The sequence below is a fragment of the Mesoplodon densirostris genome, chromosome 18, assembly GCF_025265405.1.
Source record: "Mesoplodon densirostris isolate mMesDen1 chromosome 18, mMesDen1 primary haplotype, whole genome shotgun sequence".
NCBI lineage: Eukaryota > Metazoa > Chordata > Mammalia > Artiodactyla > Ziphiidae > Mesoplodon > Mesoplodon densirostris.
In genome coordinates, this window is record NC_082678.1 from 50,042,264 (window position 1) to 50,055,521 (window position 13,258).

The 13,258-nt window shown below is 55.6% G+C and overlaps 1 protein-coding gene across 6 annotated transcripts; it reads left to right on the top strand.

Moving 5' to 3' along the window:
• Positions 1 to 5,449: 5,449 nt before the first annotated feature.
• On the top strand, positions 5,450 to 12,557 carry CORO6 (coronin 6). Of its 6 annotated transcripts, XM_060080368.1 has the most exons (13): positions 5,450 to 5,664; positions 6,293 to 6,334; positions 6,830 to 7,084; positions 8,538 to 8,660; positions 9,097 to 9,226; positions 9,322 to 9,503; positions 10,130 to 10,249; positions 10,631 to 10,772; positions 10,910 to 11,292; positions 11,381 to 11,526; positions 11,870 to 11,927; positions 12,026 to 12,256; positions 12,351 to 12,557. In XM_060080368.1, exons 3-13 carry the CDS (start codon positions 6,887 to 6,889, stop codon positions 12,471 to 12,473), a joined length of 1,836 nt encoding a protein of 611 aa, XP_059936351.1. In that variant the 5' UTR covers positions 5,450 to 5,664; positions 6,293 to 6,334; positions 6,830 to 6,886; the 3' UTR covers positions 12,474 to 12,557. The 6 variants fall into 6 exon arrangements, with proteins under 6 accessions (XP_059936351.1, XP_059936350.1, XP_059936353.1 ...); XM_060080367.1 differs by lacking the exon at positions 6,293 to 6,334; XM_060080370.1 differs by lacking the exon at positions 6,293 to 6,334 and having other exon boundaries at positions 10,631 to 10,750; positions 11,188 to 11,292.
• Positions 12,558 to 13,258: the final 701 nt, after the last annotated feature.

Below are 13,258 nucleotides of genomic sequence, written 5' to 3' on the forward strand. Positions count from 1 at the left end.
TGGTTGTCCACATTGCTGAGAGGTTGACCGAGCACAGACCTAAGATTTAGGTTTGAGGTTCATCACAGCACTTAGAGGGAAAAGATGCACAGACTGTCAAAGTGATGTCAGAGGCCAGAGTTCGATGAGGACAGGTGGTATGGTGACCCAAAGGAGAGAGAAAAGGTGGACTGAGGCCACTCGCAGGTGTTCAAGAGGAGCTGTGAATCCGGTTGCCGGGTGGAGGCCATAGTTGGGTCTGACATCACCGCCAGGAGGCAGATTGGACAGAAACCTCCTGCTCTAAGTGTTCTTATGGTGTAATGATACGTACCTGTGCTGTCCCTAAATAGTTTCCTTAAATGTTCAAATGTGTCATCCGCACAGCTTTGTGACTCCAGGATATTTAATGTGTTGTAAAATGTTTTACTAGGCGGCATGTTCCAGTGTGAGGAGGCTTGCAGGACAGGGTTTTGAATTTCCAGGGCTCATCCATCTAAACTGCCCTTTCTTGCTGAGGCAGTTCCATCACCAATATGTTGGCGAAAGGAGAGGAAACTGTGGCAGGGGTGGGAAGAGGAGGCTTTGCATGGAGGTTAAGAGAGTAGTGTCCACTCAGTTAATCCCTTGAGATGGTGACATCCCTCATATGAAGAAGTACACACAGGGTCGACAGTATTGCACTGTTCTCGCTTCTCCCGGCCACTGTGTTTAATGCTCACCCTCACTGCATTAAAGAACAACAAAGATTGGGAGTGGGGGAACCTCAAGCGCTGTGAAGAAAAACAGAACCTTTTTTTTTTTTAAAGAGTAGAGGAGGTCTTGCTCTGCCTTTTTTTTTTAATAATTACACTTTTTATCATTTAATTTACCTGCCTAAGTAAACATTCTCTACACAAGGTCTGTAATTCAGCCATGCCATAGGGTTTTGCCAGCCCTCAGACTCCCAAAACTGAGTGTTCTTGTGCTATTTATGTAGCTGAGCACTGTCCAGGGGAAGTACATGATGGCCTATCAAGAACTTTCTAAACTTTATTCTCTTCAAACGGATAATCTCAGGTGGCCTATTTCCCTTTTCTGTTCATGGAAAAGCCAGACCCGAAACAGCAGGTCTGGTAGATTGACAGAGATGAGTAGGAAAAGTTTGGACCTCTTGCTCAGTGCCTCTCTTTATTTTGAAAAACCACCATAGTCTGACTCAAAATTATTCTGGAGGGGTTGTGTGTGTGTGTGTGTGTGTGTGTATGTGTGTGTAAAACGTAACACTGTGGTGCATGGGGTAAAAGCCCCAGGAGCACACAGATTTTGAGCTGTAATCTGGATGGTTACCTGGTCAGTAGGAAGGAGAGAAACCCCTTTTTGATTTTAGAAACACTTAGGAGTAGTTTGTACTATAGCAGATACACAGTACCGTAGTGTAGTAATACTCATCTCTCCTTATTTTGGTTGCCTTTCAGATTCCGAATGTTTAGGATCATTCCTAACATCTCAGCCTCTTCAGGCTCTTTATCTAGCATTTTCCTGGTTCTGTACCTTTATCCCAACTGGGATTTCCTCTTTCTCATTTTGGGAACTACCAAGAGCCCCAAGGACAGCCTGAGGATGACAGCCCAGGCTCTGAGGTCCCCTCCTGCTAAAGGGCCCCAGACAGATGCTCTTGGATAGACCTGAAGCTTCTGAGACATAGCAGCTCACAGAAATCTTCATCTGTTCCATCTGAGGATTTCAGTTCTGAAGTGATCTAGCCATGTTTGGTAAAGATGTTTTTGTGGGAACTGTTTCTCTCTCTCTCTCTCTCTTTTTTTTTTTTTTTTTTAAGAAAGCATTATGCAAAAAGGGTCTCTTTCAAGGGCATTTTAAATTTTTTAAATAAAGCCATTCTTTGGCTTTTTTGAACTGTTTGTGGATATTTTGTTTACATTGTGAATATTAAAACGTGCATCATCTTGATGGCCGCTCAGATTCCTCCTCCAGGCACCCAGCCCTGGCCATCCTGTGAGTCCTCACACTGAGCAAGGTCAGCCTTATGGTCAGCCCTCATGGGTAAGTGGGGAAAACCTGGAGCTGACTTCCGTCTGTGTCTTGCACTCCCATCCAACACTCTGTATGGAAATATTCATCATTTCCTCAGTGATGGTGTGTCTTATAGTGATGGTTGTAGTGGTGAATGGCTAGTGTCGTTTTTGTCTAATTTTGTTTTGCTTTTTGATGGTAGATGAGATGAAATTTTAGCTATTTCAGCACCAATCCAACTTAAAAACATCTTGGATTTGTTTTCCCTTCCAAACTAAAAGATTAAGGCGTGTATTAGGCATAAATGTATTTGCTGCCGCGACTCATCCGACGGCTGTATCAGGAAAAAGCCTCCTGCTACCAAAGCAGGAAGCTGCACACTCCTAACCCTTCTCCAGGGCTTGGGGTCCCTTGATGTCATGGAGAGCTATTGCAAGGTGCTCCTGTACTTTTCTGGCCTGGAAGTGGAGGGTGCCTGTGCCTGGCTCCTGCTATGAAAAGAGAACCAGCCTCATTTTCTCAGTGCCCCAGGGATGTGGGACAGGATTTCTAAACTGGAATCATCCCTCATCAGCTTGAAGATGTCCCAAGGGGTATATGACTAGTGCTGCCATCTGTGTCCTCACAGCAACACCGGTGGCAGCATCCTGTGCACACATGGAGAGCTAGTACCCAGGGCTTAACTCAAGCTGATGACCCAGTCTGGAAGCTGGGTAACTGGCCCTGAAATGTTTCCCAATCAGTACGTCCACAGGGAACGGTTTGGTTTTTATGTTTTATTGGAATTTGGTTTGCTTGGCATAGCTTAAGGTGCCTTTTCTTTCTTTCTTTCTACTTTAATTTTGTAGGACTCGTTCTAAATGTAGAAAACAAGTCCAAAAGACTCTCCCACTGACTGTTACCTTTGCCCCAGGCCACCCCAAACTTTTATGCTCACATTTTATTAAATAAAGCAGGTGCTCCCTGGAATCTCTGGGACCTTTTTGAGGCATTTGAAGCAGAATATAAAGAGTGGTCTCATCTCCCTCCTTAATCTTCCTGGTGGTTGGGATGTTCCACTTGTATCATAGGTTTTTTTATTACTGATGTGCTCCGCTGTTTTTAAATGTGAACTTGTGCGCAAATGTGCAGATTCAATGTTCTTGTTACAGATTGAATAAATTTTTATTTTGAAGATGAAACGTGTACTTGATCAAGTGCAACAAAAGAGGGGGTTGCTGAAAGGTGGAGGGATTGGAAGAGAACACTGATGGTAAACATGATGCAATTCCCATTGATTGATCTCCCTCCCTCAGGAGAGAGCTGAGCTCTGGGAAAAAATACAACTTTCTACCTCTCACAAAATGAAGACTGGATGGGAAATGGCATCACTAAAGATTATTTCAGACAGTGTGGCTCCAATCAAGTGACCACGCTGGGAACTTGCCTGGTCAAAGAGGCTCTTGCCAAAGCCACCACCTGAATGTTAGGAGAATGAATAAGCAAAGGGACCAAAATTCCGCCGCCATCTGTGGTACAAAGTGTTCTGGGACAGCTGCCGTGACGTGCCCCAACAGAGACTGGATTTCTTGGGTAGGTGACTTCTCTGGACATTAACAAGATAGAGTTCACAAGCTTTCGGCACAGGGCACCTCAGCTCACTGAAAGGTTTCTAGAAACGGCATGACTTTCCAAAGAAGTAAAAGCTTTAACCCTCTCCCATAATTAGAAGAGAAGAGAAGCACTCGATGTCAGTGGTAGAGGAAGAGAGATGGGGCCAAAGAGCAGTTCCCTAAAACGGGCGCGGGGGGGCGGTGCGGATTCCCTGGCGGTCCAGTGGTTAGGACTCCGTGCTTTCACCGCCGAGGGCGCGGGTTCAATCCCTGGTCAGGGAACTAAGATCCTGCAAGCCCTGCGGCATGGCCAAAAACAAAAACAAACAAAAACAGGCTGGGGGGAGGGGTCTCCACTTCTCCCACCCCTCCACAGACCCATCATGAGATATTTAGTGGTGCCATTCATCACATATAAAGCAGCCCTACCATCTAGGGAAAGCTCAGTTTCCAGAGAAGACACTGCCTTGAACTAAAATTAAGTCAGCCTGCTTCAGTCTGAATCGTCCATATCAAATGAGATGGGCACACCACTGGTCTCTGGCTGGAGTGCCAGAGTGCATGATGGTGAAGGCAAGGTCATTTCACAAAATATTCTAGGGGTGCCTGGAGTCCCTGACCCTGATCAGTCATGGCTTTCTAGCCAAAGCAAATGGACCAAATCATGTCTAAGCTGCCAGGCCACCTCTTCCAGAAAATGGCTTTATGAAAGATGAAGTCTATGCCTATCTTTTATGGATTGCTATTCAGATGGGTAACAGTTCAAATGGATAACAGCAAGGGAAAGCACCAAGTCCAAGTAGCTTCTTCCACTGATTGGTTCTTTGTGCCTTGGCTCCACCTACCCCCAGCTCTGCCAGGCCTTGGCAGCCAGAAGAAGGCTAGAGGGCAGGGCTGAGCCATGCCAGCTCTAAACAACACCTGTAAGTTCCTGCTCTTGTACCTGGAGAGCAACCACCACCCCACCCCACCCCACCCCCGCCCAGGTGATGGAACTGAAGGCAGAATGGATTGAAGGATTCCTGCTTCTAGGCTTCCCTGGTGGCACAGTGGTTAAGAATCCGCCTGCCAATGCAGGGGACATGCGTTTGAGCCCTGGTCTGGGAAGATCCCACATGCCTTGCGTCCACTAGAGAAAGCCCACCCAACGAAGACCCAACGCAGCCAAAAATAATAAATAAATGAAATAAATAGTAAATTTATTAAAAAAAAAATAAAATAAAAGACCCGTGCCAGCCGCTTTCCCTTGAACCTGGTGTTCACTTTTTTTTCTCCCACACCCCTATCACCGGTTTTTAGGCTGCTTTGTGCCCTGTTCCGTGGAATCCTCTCTAACGGGGTGAAGTGCCTACTAGTACAGTGACAGTGGTCGCTATTGCTATTAATAACAGTAACATTCACAGGCCCCTGTCGGGTACCCTCACAGCTGCCCTGGGCCAGCCTAGGCCCTCATCCAAGGGCCCCCAGAGCATCTTCCGGGACCTCTCCTCAGGGGTGTCTGGACGTGCAGTCCCACAGCCCCGGCCCGCCGGTATGGTCTAAATTGGGAGTGTGATTGCAGTAGGAATGCAGCGTGAAGGCATCTGATCTTGCTCGGCCGCCGGCTCTGAGGGGAGCGCGCCCCCTCGTAGGCTCCCCCTCTCAGCGCTCAGCTCTGGTCTGGGAACCTGGGCCTCCTCAGCCCACCCGCTAGGCGCGGAGCGCGGAGGAGCGCGCACAGCCGGCGCACACACGCAGAATTACTTTTGACGCTTCTCGAAGGCCCGCGGACTGGCCGCGCAGAGTCTGCAGCACTCGATTTTCCCGCCGCTGGAGAGGGCGGGGCCGATGTGACCCCGCCCCTGCGCTAGGTCCGCCTCCGCAGGTTGATGGCAGCGGCAGCTGGGACTGCAGCGACGCCCGGACCCGAGAGTCGCAGGCAGCGGCCGGAGCGCGCAGCCGAACGCCCGGGCCCCAGACGCCGCGGACACCCGGAGAGGCAGTTCCGGTGCCCTGACGCCTCCCTTGGTCCCCAGCGCAGCCCCAACCCCCTCCGCAGAGAAGTCGCAGCGTGAGCGCCCCTCGGCCGGCTCAGGACCAGGTACCCACCCCCCCACCGCCGCCACCGTAGCCAGTGAAGCGGGCGGGGTGTCTGGAGGGGACAGAGGTCTGCGCCCCCTCCCCCCCACCCGCCGCCAAATTCGGTCCCGGGCGGGGCGGACTTGGTGTCTATATTTGGCCGAACAGCGGCCCGCGCGCCCGCAGGGCGCAGACACCTCGTCTCGCAAAAACGCAGTGCCTGGGCAGGAGGCCGGAGAAGGGTGTGGGGAGGCCGGGCCTCGGGCCGGGAGCCGTAGAAGCGTCTTGAAGGGCACAGGGATGCCCGGGGCTGGGGAGGGGCTGGAGTCAGTCGCTGGGGCTTTGGAAGAGCTCGGTGTGTCCCCTGGGGAAGAGCTTAGCTCAAGCCCCAAGCGGGAGAAAAGGCACCTCGCCCTCCTCACTCCACTCCTGAAAATCTGGCTCTGAGCCGGGGGGAGGGGGGTCGAGGACCCCACCCCCAAGAGAATTTAGTAGGAGAGAGGACCCAGAAGAGCAGTGGAGCTGAAATATGGCCGGCAAAAGCCAGAACACAATGGTGAGGGCCTCTTAGAGAAGCCAGTGCAGAGAGAAGTGGGAGGAGGAGAGATCCACCTTACACTGTGTCCCCCACCACCGCCCCCCGCCAACAGCATGGGAGGAAACTGATGAAAACAGTAGCAGGAAGAACTCAGGTGAGCTAACAGGAGGAACTTTTCCTTGGCAAATTTTTAGAAAAAGGCAAAACCCCATCCACCTAAACTATGCCACAGATGCTGAGTTTAGGATCTTGAGTGGCTGCAGTCCTAACCCCACAAATGGCCTTAAGCCAAAGCCTCTGATTCTGGACAAGATGCCTCTGGGAGATAAACCACTTCCGTGAAGAGATGCTCATACAAGCCTGGCAGTGGGAGGGCAGCCTGGCATTGAGGCTCCTCCCAAAACCACTTCAACTTCCAGGAAGCTTTCAGACCCAGTCAGGCTCCACTGTCCCCCAGCCTGGCTCTCTAAGGAGAAGTCAGGCCCCAAATCCTAGCCCCTTGAACTAAGCAAAGAACTTTCCCATACATCACCTTGAGGAAAACTCCCTGCTTCTAGGACCAGACTCTATATTAATTTATAGCTGACTCTTGGTCAGATAACCCTTCTCACTTGCCACTCCCCCAACTCTTCCTCCCTCCCTCCCACAGCTACGGGACTAAGGACCAAAATTTGGGCACCGAGATCCTCCATCTCTGCCCCCAGCTATGAGCCGGCGCGTGGTTCGGCAGAGCAAGTTCCGCCATGTGTTTGGACAGGCGGCAAAGGCTGACCAGGCCTACGAGGACATCCGTGTGTCCAAGGTCACATGGGACAGCTCCTTCTGTGCCGTCAACCCCAAATTCCTGGCCATTATTGTGGAGGCTGGAGGTGGAGGTGCCTTCATCGTCCTGCCTCTGGCCAAGGTGAGAGATGAGGGGAAGGAAGCAGGTGGAGGACACTGGCTGTGACTCCTGGGGACTCCTGATAGCAGCCTGTGTTCTCACCTAGTTCCATTCCTCAGTCAGGAGGGCAGTCTATGTGGACTGACGGCTCCCTGTTCCCCAATCACTCAGGGACCAATTGGGAGGCTCTGTCACCCCTCCTAGAACAGCAGCATCACATCGGCCCCCACCTACTCGCAGCCCATCCCTTCTCCATGCAGCACCCTGTTCCCAGCAGGGACCAGGAGTGGGTGATGGATAGTTGGGAAGCAGTGGAGACAGAACCTGGCCAGATTCTGTTCCTATCTCTCCTGATGCCACACCCCTTACGTTTTTGGTGTCAGGATCTTTGTACGCAGCCCAGGGTGAGCATTGGATTAAATCACACCCCGGAGCAGCACACTGAGGACAGAGTCAGGCTCTATCCAAAGAGTTCTTGGCCACCTCCCCGATTCTGGTTCTTGCAGTGAGGTAGAATGAGAGCAAAGGGCCGGGGGACATGACATATAAGGCCAAAGCCCCCTCTACTCCAGGGATGGGGGCCAGGCAATGACCAGCACCTTTACTGAGTAGCCTCAAGCCCCTCAGCCATCTCTACCCACAGGATGGCCACTCCAAGTCATGACCTTGACCTGGATTCCGGCTCCTACACCTTGTTAGGGGAGGCCCCACAGGTGGCAAGGTCAGGATGAGGCCTGGCAATAGCCAGTGACTCACTCCAGGACAATGCAGACACCATCCAAGGACATCATCCCCTGGGCTCAAATTTCAGCTGGAGCCACCTCCTCCCCCAGTACAAGTGCCATTCCAATGCCACACGGCCACCCCTCTCCCCTACCGCCTGGTCTGGGTTGACGCCAGCCCCTGCAAAGGCCTCAGAGCCCCCACAAACATACCATAAAGATTAAAAATAGATGGGCCCCAGCTCAGGTTGGGAGACGGCAAGCACAAGGAATGCCTGCTGCTTGTGGTTCCAAGGTAAAGCCATTGACAAGGGGGAGATCTGCCAACTGTGGCTAGTAAAGGGCTGTCAAGCACTGCATTGCATCTTACCTTACCTTGACCTATTCCACCAGGGGCTTGCCATGGACATTTCAGTTGGGGGAACAGGCCCAAGAACAGTCTCCTCCAAGTAGATGTTTTTAGAAGAGCACTGGACTAAGAAGTCAAGTCTTGACTCTACCAGTATCTTGCTGTGTGTCCTTGGTTAAGTTATCTTACCTCTCTGTGTCTGATTCCTTGATATGAAATGACTTCAACTCTGTCTTCCGTGAAGTAGAGGAAGTAGGCCGGATGGGGTTGGAAGAGCAGAAAGGGGGTGGGTTCTGCAAAGAGAAAACAGAAAATAGAGAATTGAGATGTAAACAGATCCACTCCCCACCCCCTGAAAACACGCAGGACAGTGGCCCCACATCTCCCTCTCTGACCCCTGCAGACAGGGCGAGTGGATAAGAACTACCCACTGGTCACTGGGCACACTGCCCCTGTGCTGGACATCGACTGGTGCCCACACAATGACAACGTCATCGCCAGTGCCTCAGATGACACCACCATCATGGTAGGAGCCAGGTGGATGCTGCTGGGCTGTCGGGCAGGGGAAGCAGGGAGGGCTGCCTCACCTGTGCTGCGGAAGGTGGTGAGGGAGGTGCTGAGTTCCAGGGCCCTGCCCTGTCCAGCTCCCAGGCTATTTTTAGCTACAGGCCCACCCCCTCCCAGGATGAACTGCTTAGGACTAATTTTAGCCATGGCTACCTTGGGGCCTGAAGAGCAGGAGGGCAGTGCTCTGAAGTCTCCCTGCTCGTTTGAGTAGGGAGGTCTCTGGAAAGCTGACAGTGCCACCTCCTGGCTCCCAGCTGCTTCTGCCCCATGTGGGCACCATCACATCTTGTCCTGCACTTGACCCTGGGGAAGGAGGGTGGGGGAAGTAAGGGAAGAGCAGAGTGACAAAGTGGGCTCCTCATCCCACCTACCCTGTGCCTTTTCCTTCTATCTAGGTGTGGCAGATTCCAGACTATACCCCTATGCGCAACATTACAGAACCCATCCTCACACTCGAGGGCCACTCCAAACGTGTGGGCATCCTCTCCTGGCACCCCACTGCCCGGAATGTCCTGCTCAGTGCAGGTCTGGGGGCCTAGGGAGGGGTCCCTACCATAGATTGGGGGTGTGGGGAGTGGCAAAGGCAGGGCCACGTGACGGTGCCTGGCCATTCTGGGCAGGTGGTGACAATGTGATCATCATCTGGAACGTGGGCACTGGGGAGGTGCTTCTGAGTCTAGACGACATACACCCGGACGTCATCCACAGCGTGTGCTGGAACAGCAACGGGAGGCTGCTAGCCACCACCTGCAAGGACAAGACCCTGCGCATCATCGACCCCCGCAAGGGCCAGGTGGTGGCGGTGAGTGCCTAGCCTGGCCACGTCCCAACCCCTGCCCCAGGAAGCAGCTGTCAGGCCTCTGTACCCACAACCCCCTGAGCCCCTCATCCCAGCTCTCACCTCCTCCACCTTAACCCCAGACACCAGCCTTGCCCCTCCGTGTCTGCAACCACAGCCCCTGACCTAAGTAAGCCCCCAGCCCGCAATTCTCAGCCCCGCTCCTGTTCCCTCCCCTCCCCTGCATCTCAGAAGCTCAGAGGAGGGCTGCTCGATTTGTGACTGAGGAGGGGAGAAGCTGCAAACTCTACCCTCCCACCAGAACTGCATGAACCGAACCTGCGCCCCCGGACCCCTCTCCTCCCAGCCGGCACCCAGCGCCATCTTCCGGCGCCTGAGCCTGACACTGGCTCGCGGGCAGGCCCCTTTCCAACCTAGTTGACCCGCTAGGCGGGAGATTGGAGGCAACCCTCGCGCGTTGTTTGCCCCGGCTGGGTGCCCTGGGAGGGCGGCGGCACCTGCCTCACCAGCCTCAACCTAAGGCGGGGCGCTGGATGCGCGGGGCACGTGCACGTCTGCGCGGAGTGCGCGCGGCGGGAGCGGAGAGGGGCGGGGCGGCGGGCACTCTAACCCACTAACCCCGCGAGCAGGAGCGAGCCCGGCCTCACGAGGGCGCCCGCCCGCTGCGGGCCGTCTTCACCGCAGACGGGAAGCTACTCAGCACCGGCTTCAGCAGGATGAGTGAGCGGCAACTCGCGCTCTGGGACCCGGTAGGCCAGGCCGCGCCGGGCGCACGCGCTCGCTCCTTCGCTGGGTCAGCCGGGAGCGCTCTCCCAGACCGTGGCCCGCGCCCAAGATAGCTGAAGCGGAGCGGGGAGCTCCCGTTTGGGAAGCGCCTCTCTGCTCCCCTGGGAAACCCGCAGGCACCCCCTGCTCTGAGGGCGCTTAAGGGCTCAGAATCTGCAGAGAGAGGCCCGCGCCCCGCGCTCTCCAGGCCTGGGGCCAGCCAGGAGACTCCAGGAAACTGAAAATTTAGGACCCCTTTTGTCTCCGCCCCCCACACCCAAGTCAGCAAGTTGGTTGCCCGGCCCTCCAGGCTCCCCAGGGCAGGCAGCTGGGTGACGCCTCTCCCTGTCTCCCCCTCCCCCCAGGAGAGGTTTGCGGCCCACGAGGGAATGAGGCCCATGCGGGCCGTCTTCACGCGCCAGGGTCATATCTTCACCACGGGCTTCACCCGCATGAGCCAGCGAGAGCTGGGCCTGTGGGACCCGGTAACGCAGCTGGACGCTTGGGGTGTGTGCCCCGGGGACTGGCATCACGGGAGAGGGGCCAGGCGCCCCCCACCCGCAGGGCATGCCCACCTGGACAGGGCTGGAGGCTGCTGCCCTCTTTGCAGCGCCTGCCATCCTAACACCCACCCCTCTGCCCAGTTTTGCTGCGTCGCCTGAAGGAGCCCCCGCTGGCGCCCCTGCCTGGTGATGCCGAGTCCCTGGGGGTGGTTTGCGGTGACTGCATGCGGCGGCGCAGGGGGTATCGGTGCGGGGGACCGAGAGTGGTGTCCAGGTTTGGGGTCTGCAGCTCTCTTCACCAGAGTTGCCTTGGGAATGCGTGGGCTTTGGGGAGGGCACGAAGCGTACAGGAGCTTCAAGGGGTCCAGAGCGGCACGGGGGGCGGGACAGGGCTGGTCACGCCTCCTATGCTCGGGCAGAACAACTTCGAGGAGCCAGTGGCACTGCAGGAGATGGACACAAGCAACGGGGTCCTGCTGCCCTTCTACGATCCCGACTCCAGCATCGTCTACCTGTGTGGCAAGGTGCTCGCAGCAGGGAGGGGAGAAGAGGGGGCTGGACCGAGATATCGGGCGGCCGCCCAGCATATCTCCGAACCGACTGGTTTTGCAGGGCGACAGCAGCATTCGGTACTTTGAGATTACCGAGGAACCACCTTTCGTGCATTACCTGAACACGTTCAGCAGCAAGGAGCCGCAGAGGGGCATGGGCTTCATGCCCAAGCGGGGACTGGATGTCAGCAAGTGCGAGATTGCACGGTCAGCAGCCTTGCCCTTCCCGCTCACCTGCTTCTGTGCCCACGTCCCATCCGGGAAGACCCGGGGGCTTCCCCAATAGTGTAGTCTCTGGAAAATAGTGGGTTTTCGGGGATGGGGGGTGTCATACGGGCTTGTTTCCAGTGCCAGCCCCAATGCTACAGGCTTGACATTCTCTGAACTTCAGTTTCTTCATCTCTTAATGATGATAAACACCCCATCAGAGGGTGTTTAAAGTGCAATGCATGGTAGGCGCTCAGCAAGTGTTGGCCTCTAACCCCTTGGCCCCGGGCAAGAGTTAAGGGAGTGGGAGCCTGAGCGTGTGCCGATCCCCGCTCCCTTATAGGTTCTACAAGTTGTACGAAAGAAAGTGTGAACCCATCATCATGACTGTGCCCCGCAAGGTGAGTGGCCGGGAGAGGGGTTGGGCAGGGCTCCAAGGCGGAAAGGAGCGGAGCAGGCCTGGCACCCTGCTCGTTCTCGTGTCCCCCTACCCATGCAGTCAGACCTGTTCCAAGACGACCTTTACCCAGATACGCCGGGCCCCGAACCGGCCCTAGAAGCGGATGAATGGCTATCCGGCCAGGACGCCGAACCCGTGCTCATCTCGTTGAGGGACGGTTACATGCCCCCCAAGCACCGCGAGCTGCGGGTCACCAAGCGCAACATCCTGGACGTGCGCCCGCCCCCCGGCCCCCGCCGCAGCCAGTCAGCCAGCGACCCCCCCTTGTCGGTAAGGTCCCGCCCTGCTCCACCCAGGCCCAATCTTCACATCCCCCTACCGCACCCCGCCCAACGCCGCCTCTTCCGTTCTCTGCGTCCAACAGCAGCACACCCTGGAGACACTGCTGGAGGAGATCAAGGCCCTGCGCGAGCAGGTGCAAGCCCAGGAGCAGCGCATCACGTCTTTGGAGAACATGCTGTGCGAGCTGGTGGACGGCACGGACTAGCGCATCGCGCCGGGGAAGCTCCAAGCCGGGAGGGCAAAGTGGGGCGGAGCGCAAGCACTCCCGCGCCGCCCCGGCTTTGGGCCCTCCGCACCCCGCCTCTCTGGGCCTGGGCCGGGACTGGGGAGGGAACTCCGCCCCTCGCGGGAGTCCTGGACAAATGAAGCGTTGCGGACTCTCGCGTCCGTCTGGCGCCTACCGGGCTGTGTGCCCCGTACAGGACTCAGCAGGAGCTGGCCTTGGAAGGCCCAGGGTGACGGGGGCCTCAACAATGGTGCTGCAGGGCAGGCAGTGTCCCCTTTGTTTCCCTTCCCGCCCAGGGCAGGGAAAGTGCTTAGTATTAGCGCAATGCTTGGGGATGTTGGGGAGCTTGGGCTTGACCTCAAAGGGGTAGCGATTTGACGGGTCTCCCCAGACCGGCTGGGGAAAATTACAACGCTTCTCCCTCTAATCAGCTCACTTGACTCCACCACCCTGAGTGGTAAACTGAACGGGCGTCACCCCAGTTCTACGGACATACACAAACGTTGGCTGTACAGCCGGACCCACGGGCTACACCCAGCAGTCTATGGCAGAGGGCTCTCTTCCTTCTCTCCATCTGCAGGGGAGAGGACGGCTTCCTCACGGCACTCCCGCAGGAGAACCAACCAGAGAACTGGCATGAGGAAGCAGGTTCACACCTCCCCCCTCCCACACACACACACACGCACGCACTCTCTGCCCCCAGCCCTCTGTTGTGGCCTTGACTCTAGGAGGAAAACAAGACGTACTGAATGAAACATTTTACC

Bases quoted from the DNA above. Each gene is read 5' to 3' on its own strand.
- CORO6 (XM_060080368.1), top strand. From the start codon at position 6,887: ATGAGCCGGCGCGTGGTTCGGCAGAGCAAGTTCCGCCATGTGTTTGGA. The intron at 11,293-11,380 runs GTGCTCGCAGCA...CTGGTTTTGCAG, and splicing joins TCGTCTACCTGTGTGGCAAG to GGCGACAGCAGCATTCGGTA. The intron at 11,527-11,869 runs GTCAGCAGCCTT...GCTCCCTTATAG, and splicing joins AGCAAGTGCGAGATTGCACG to GTTCTACAAGTTGTACGAAA.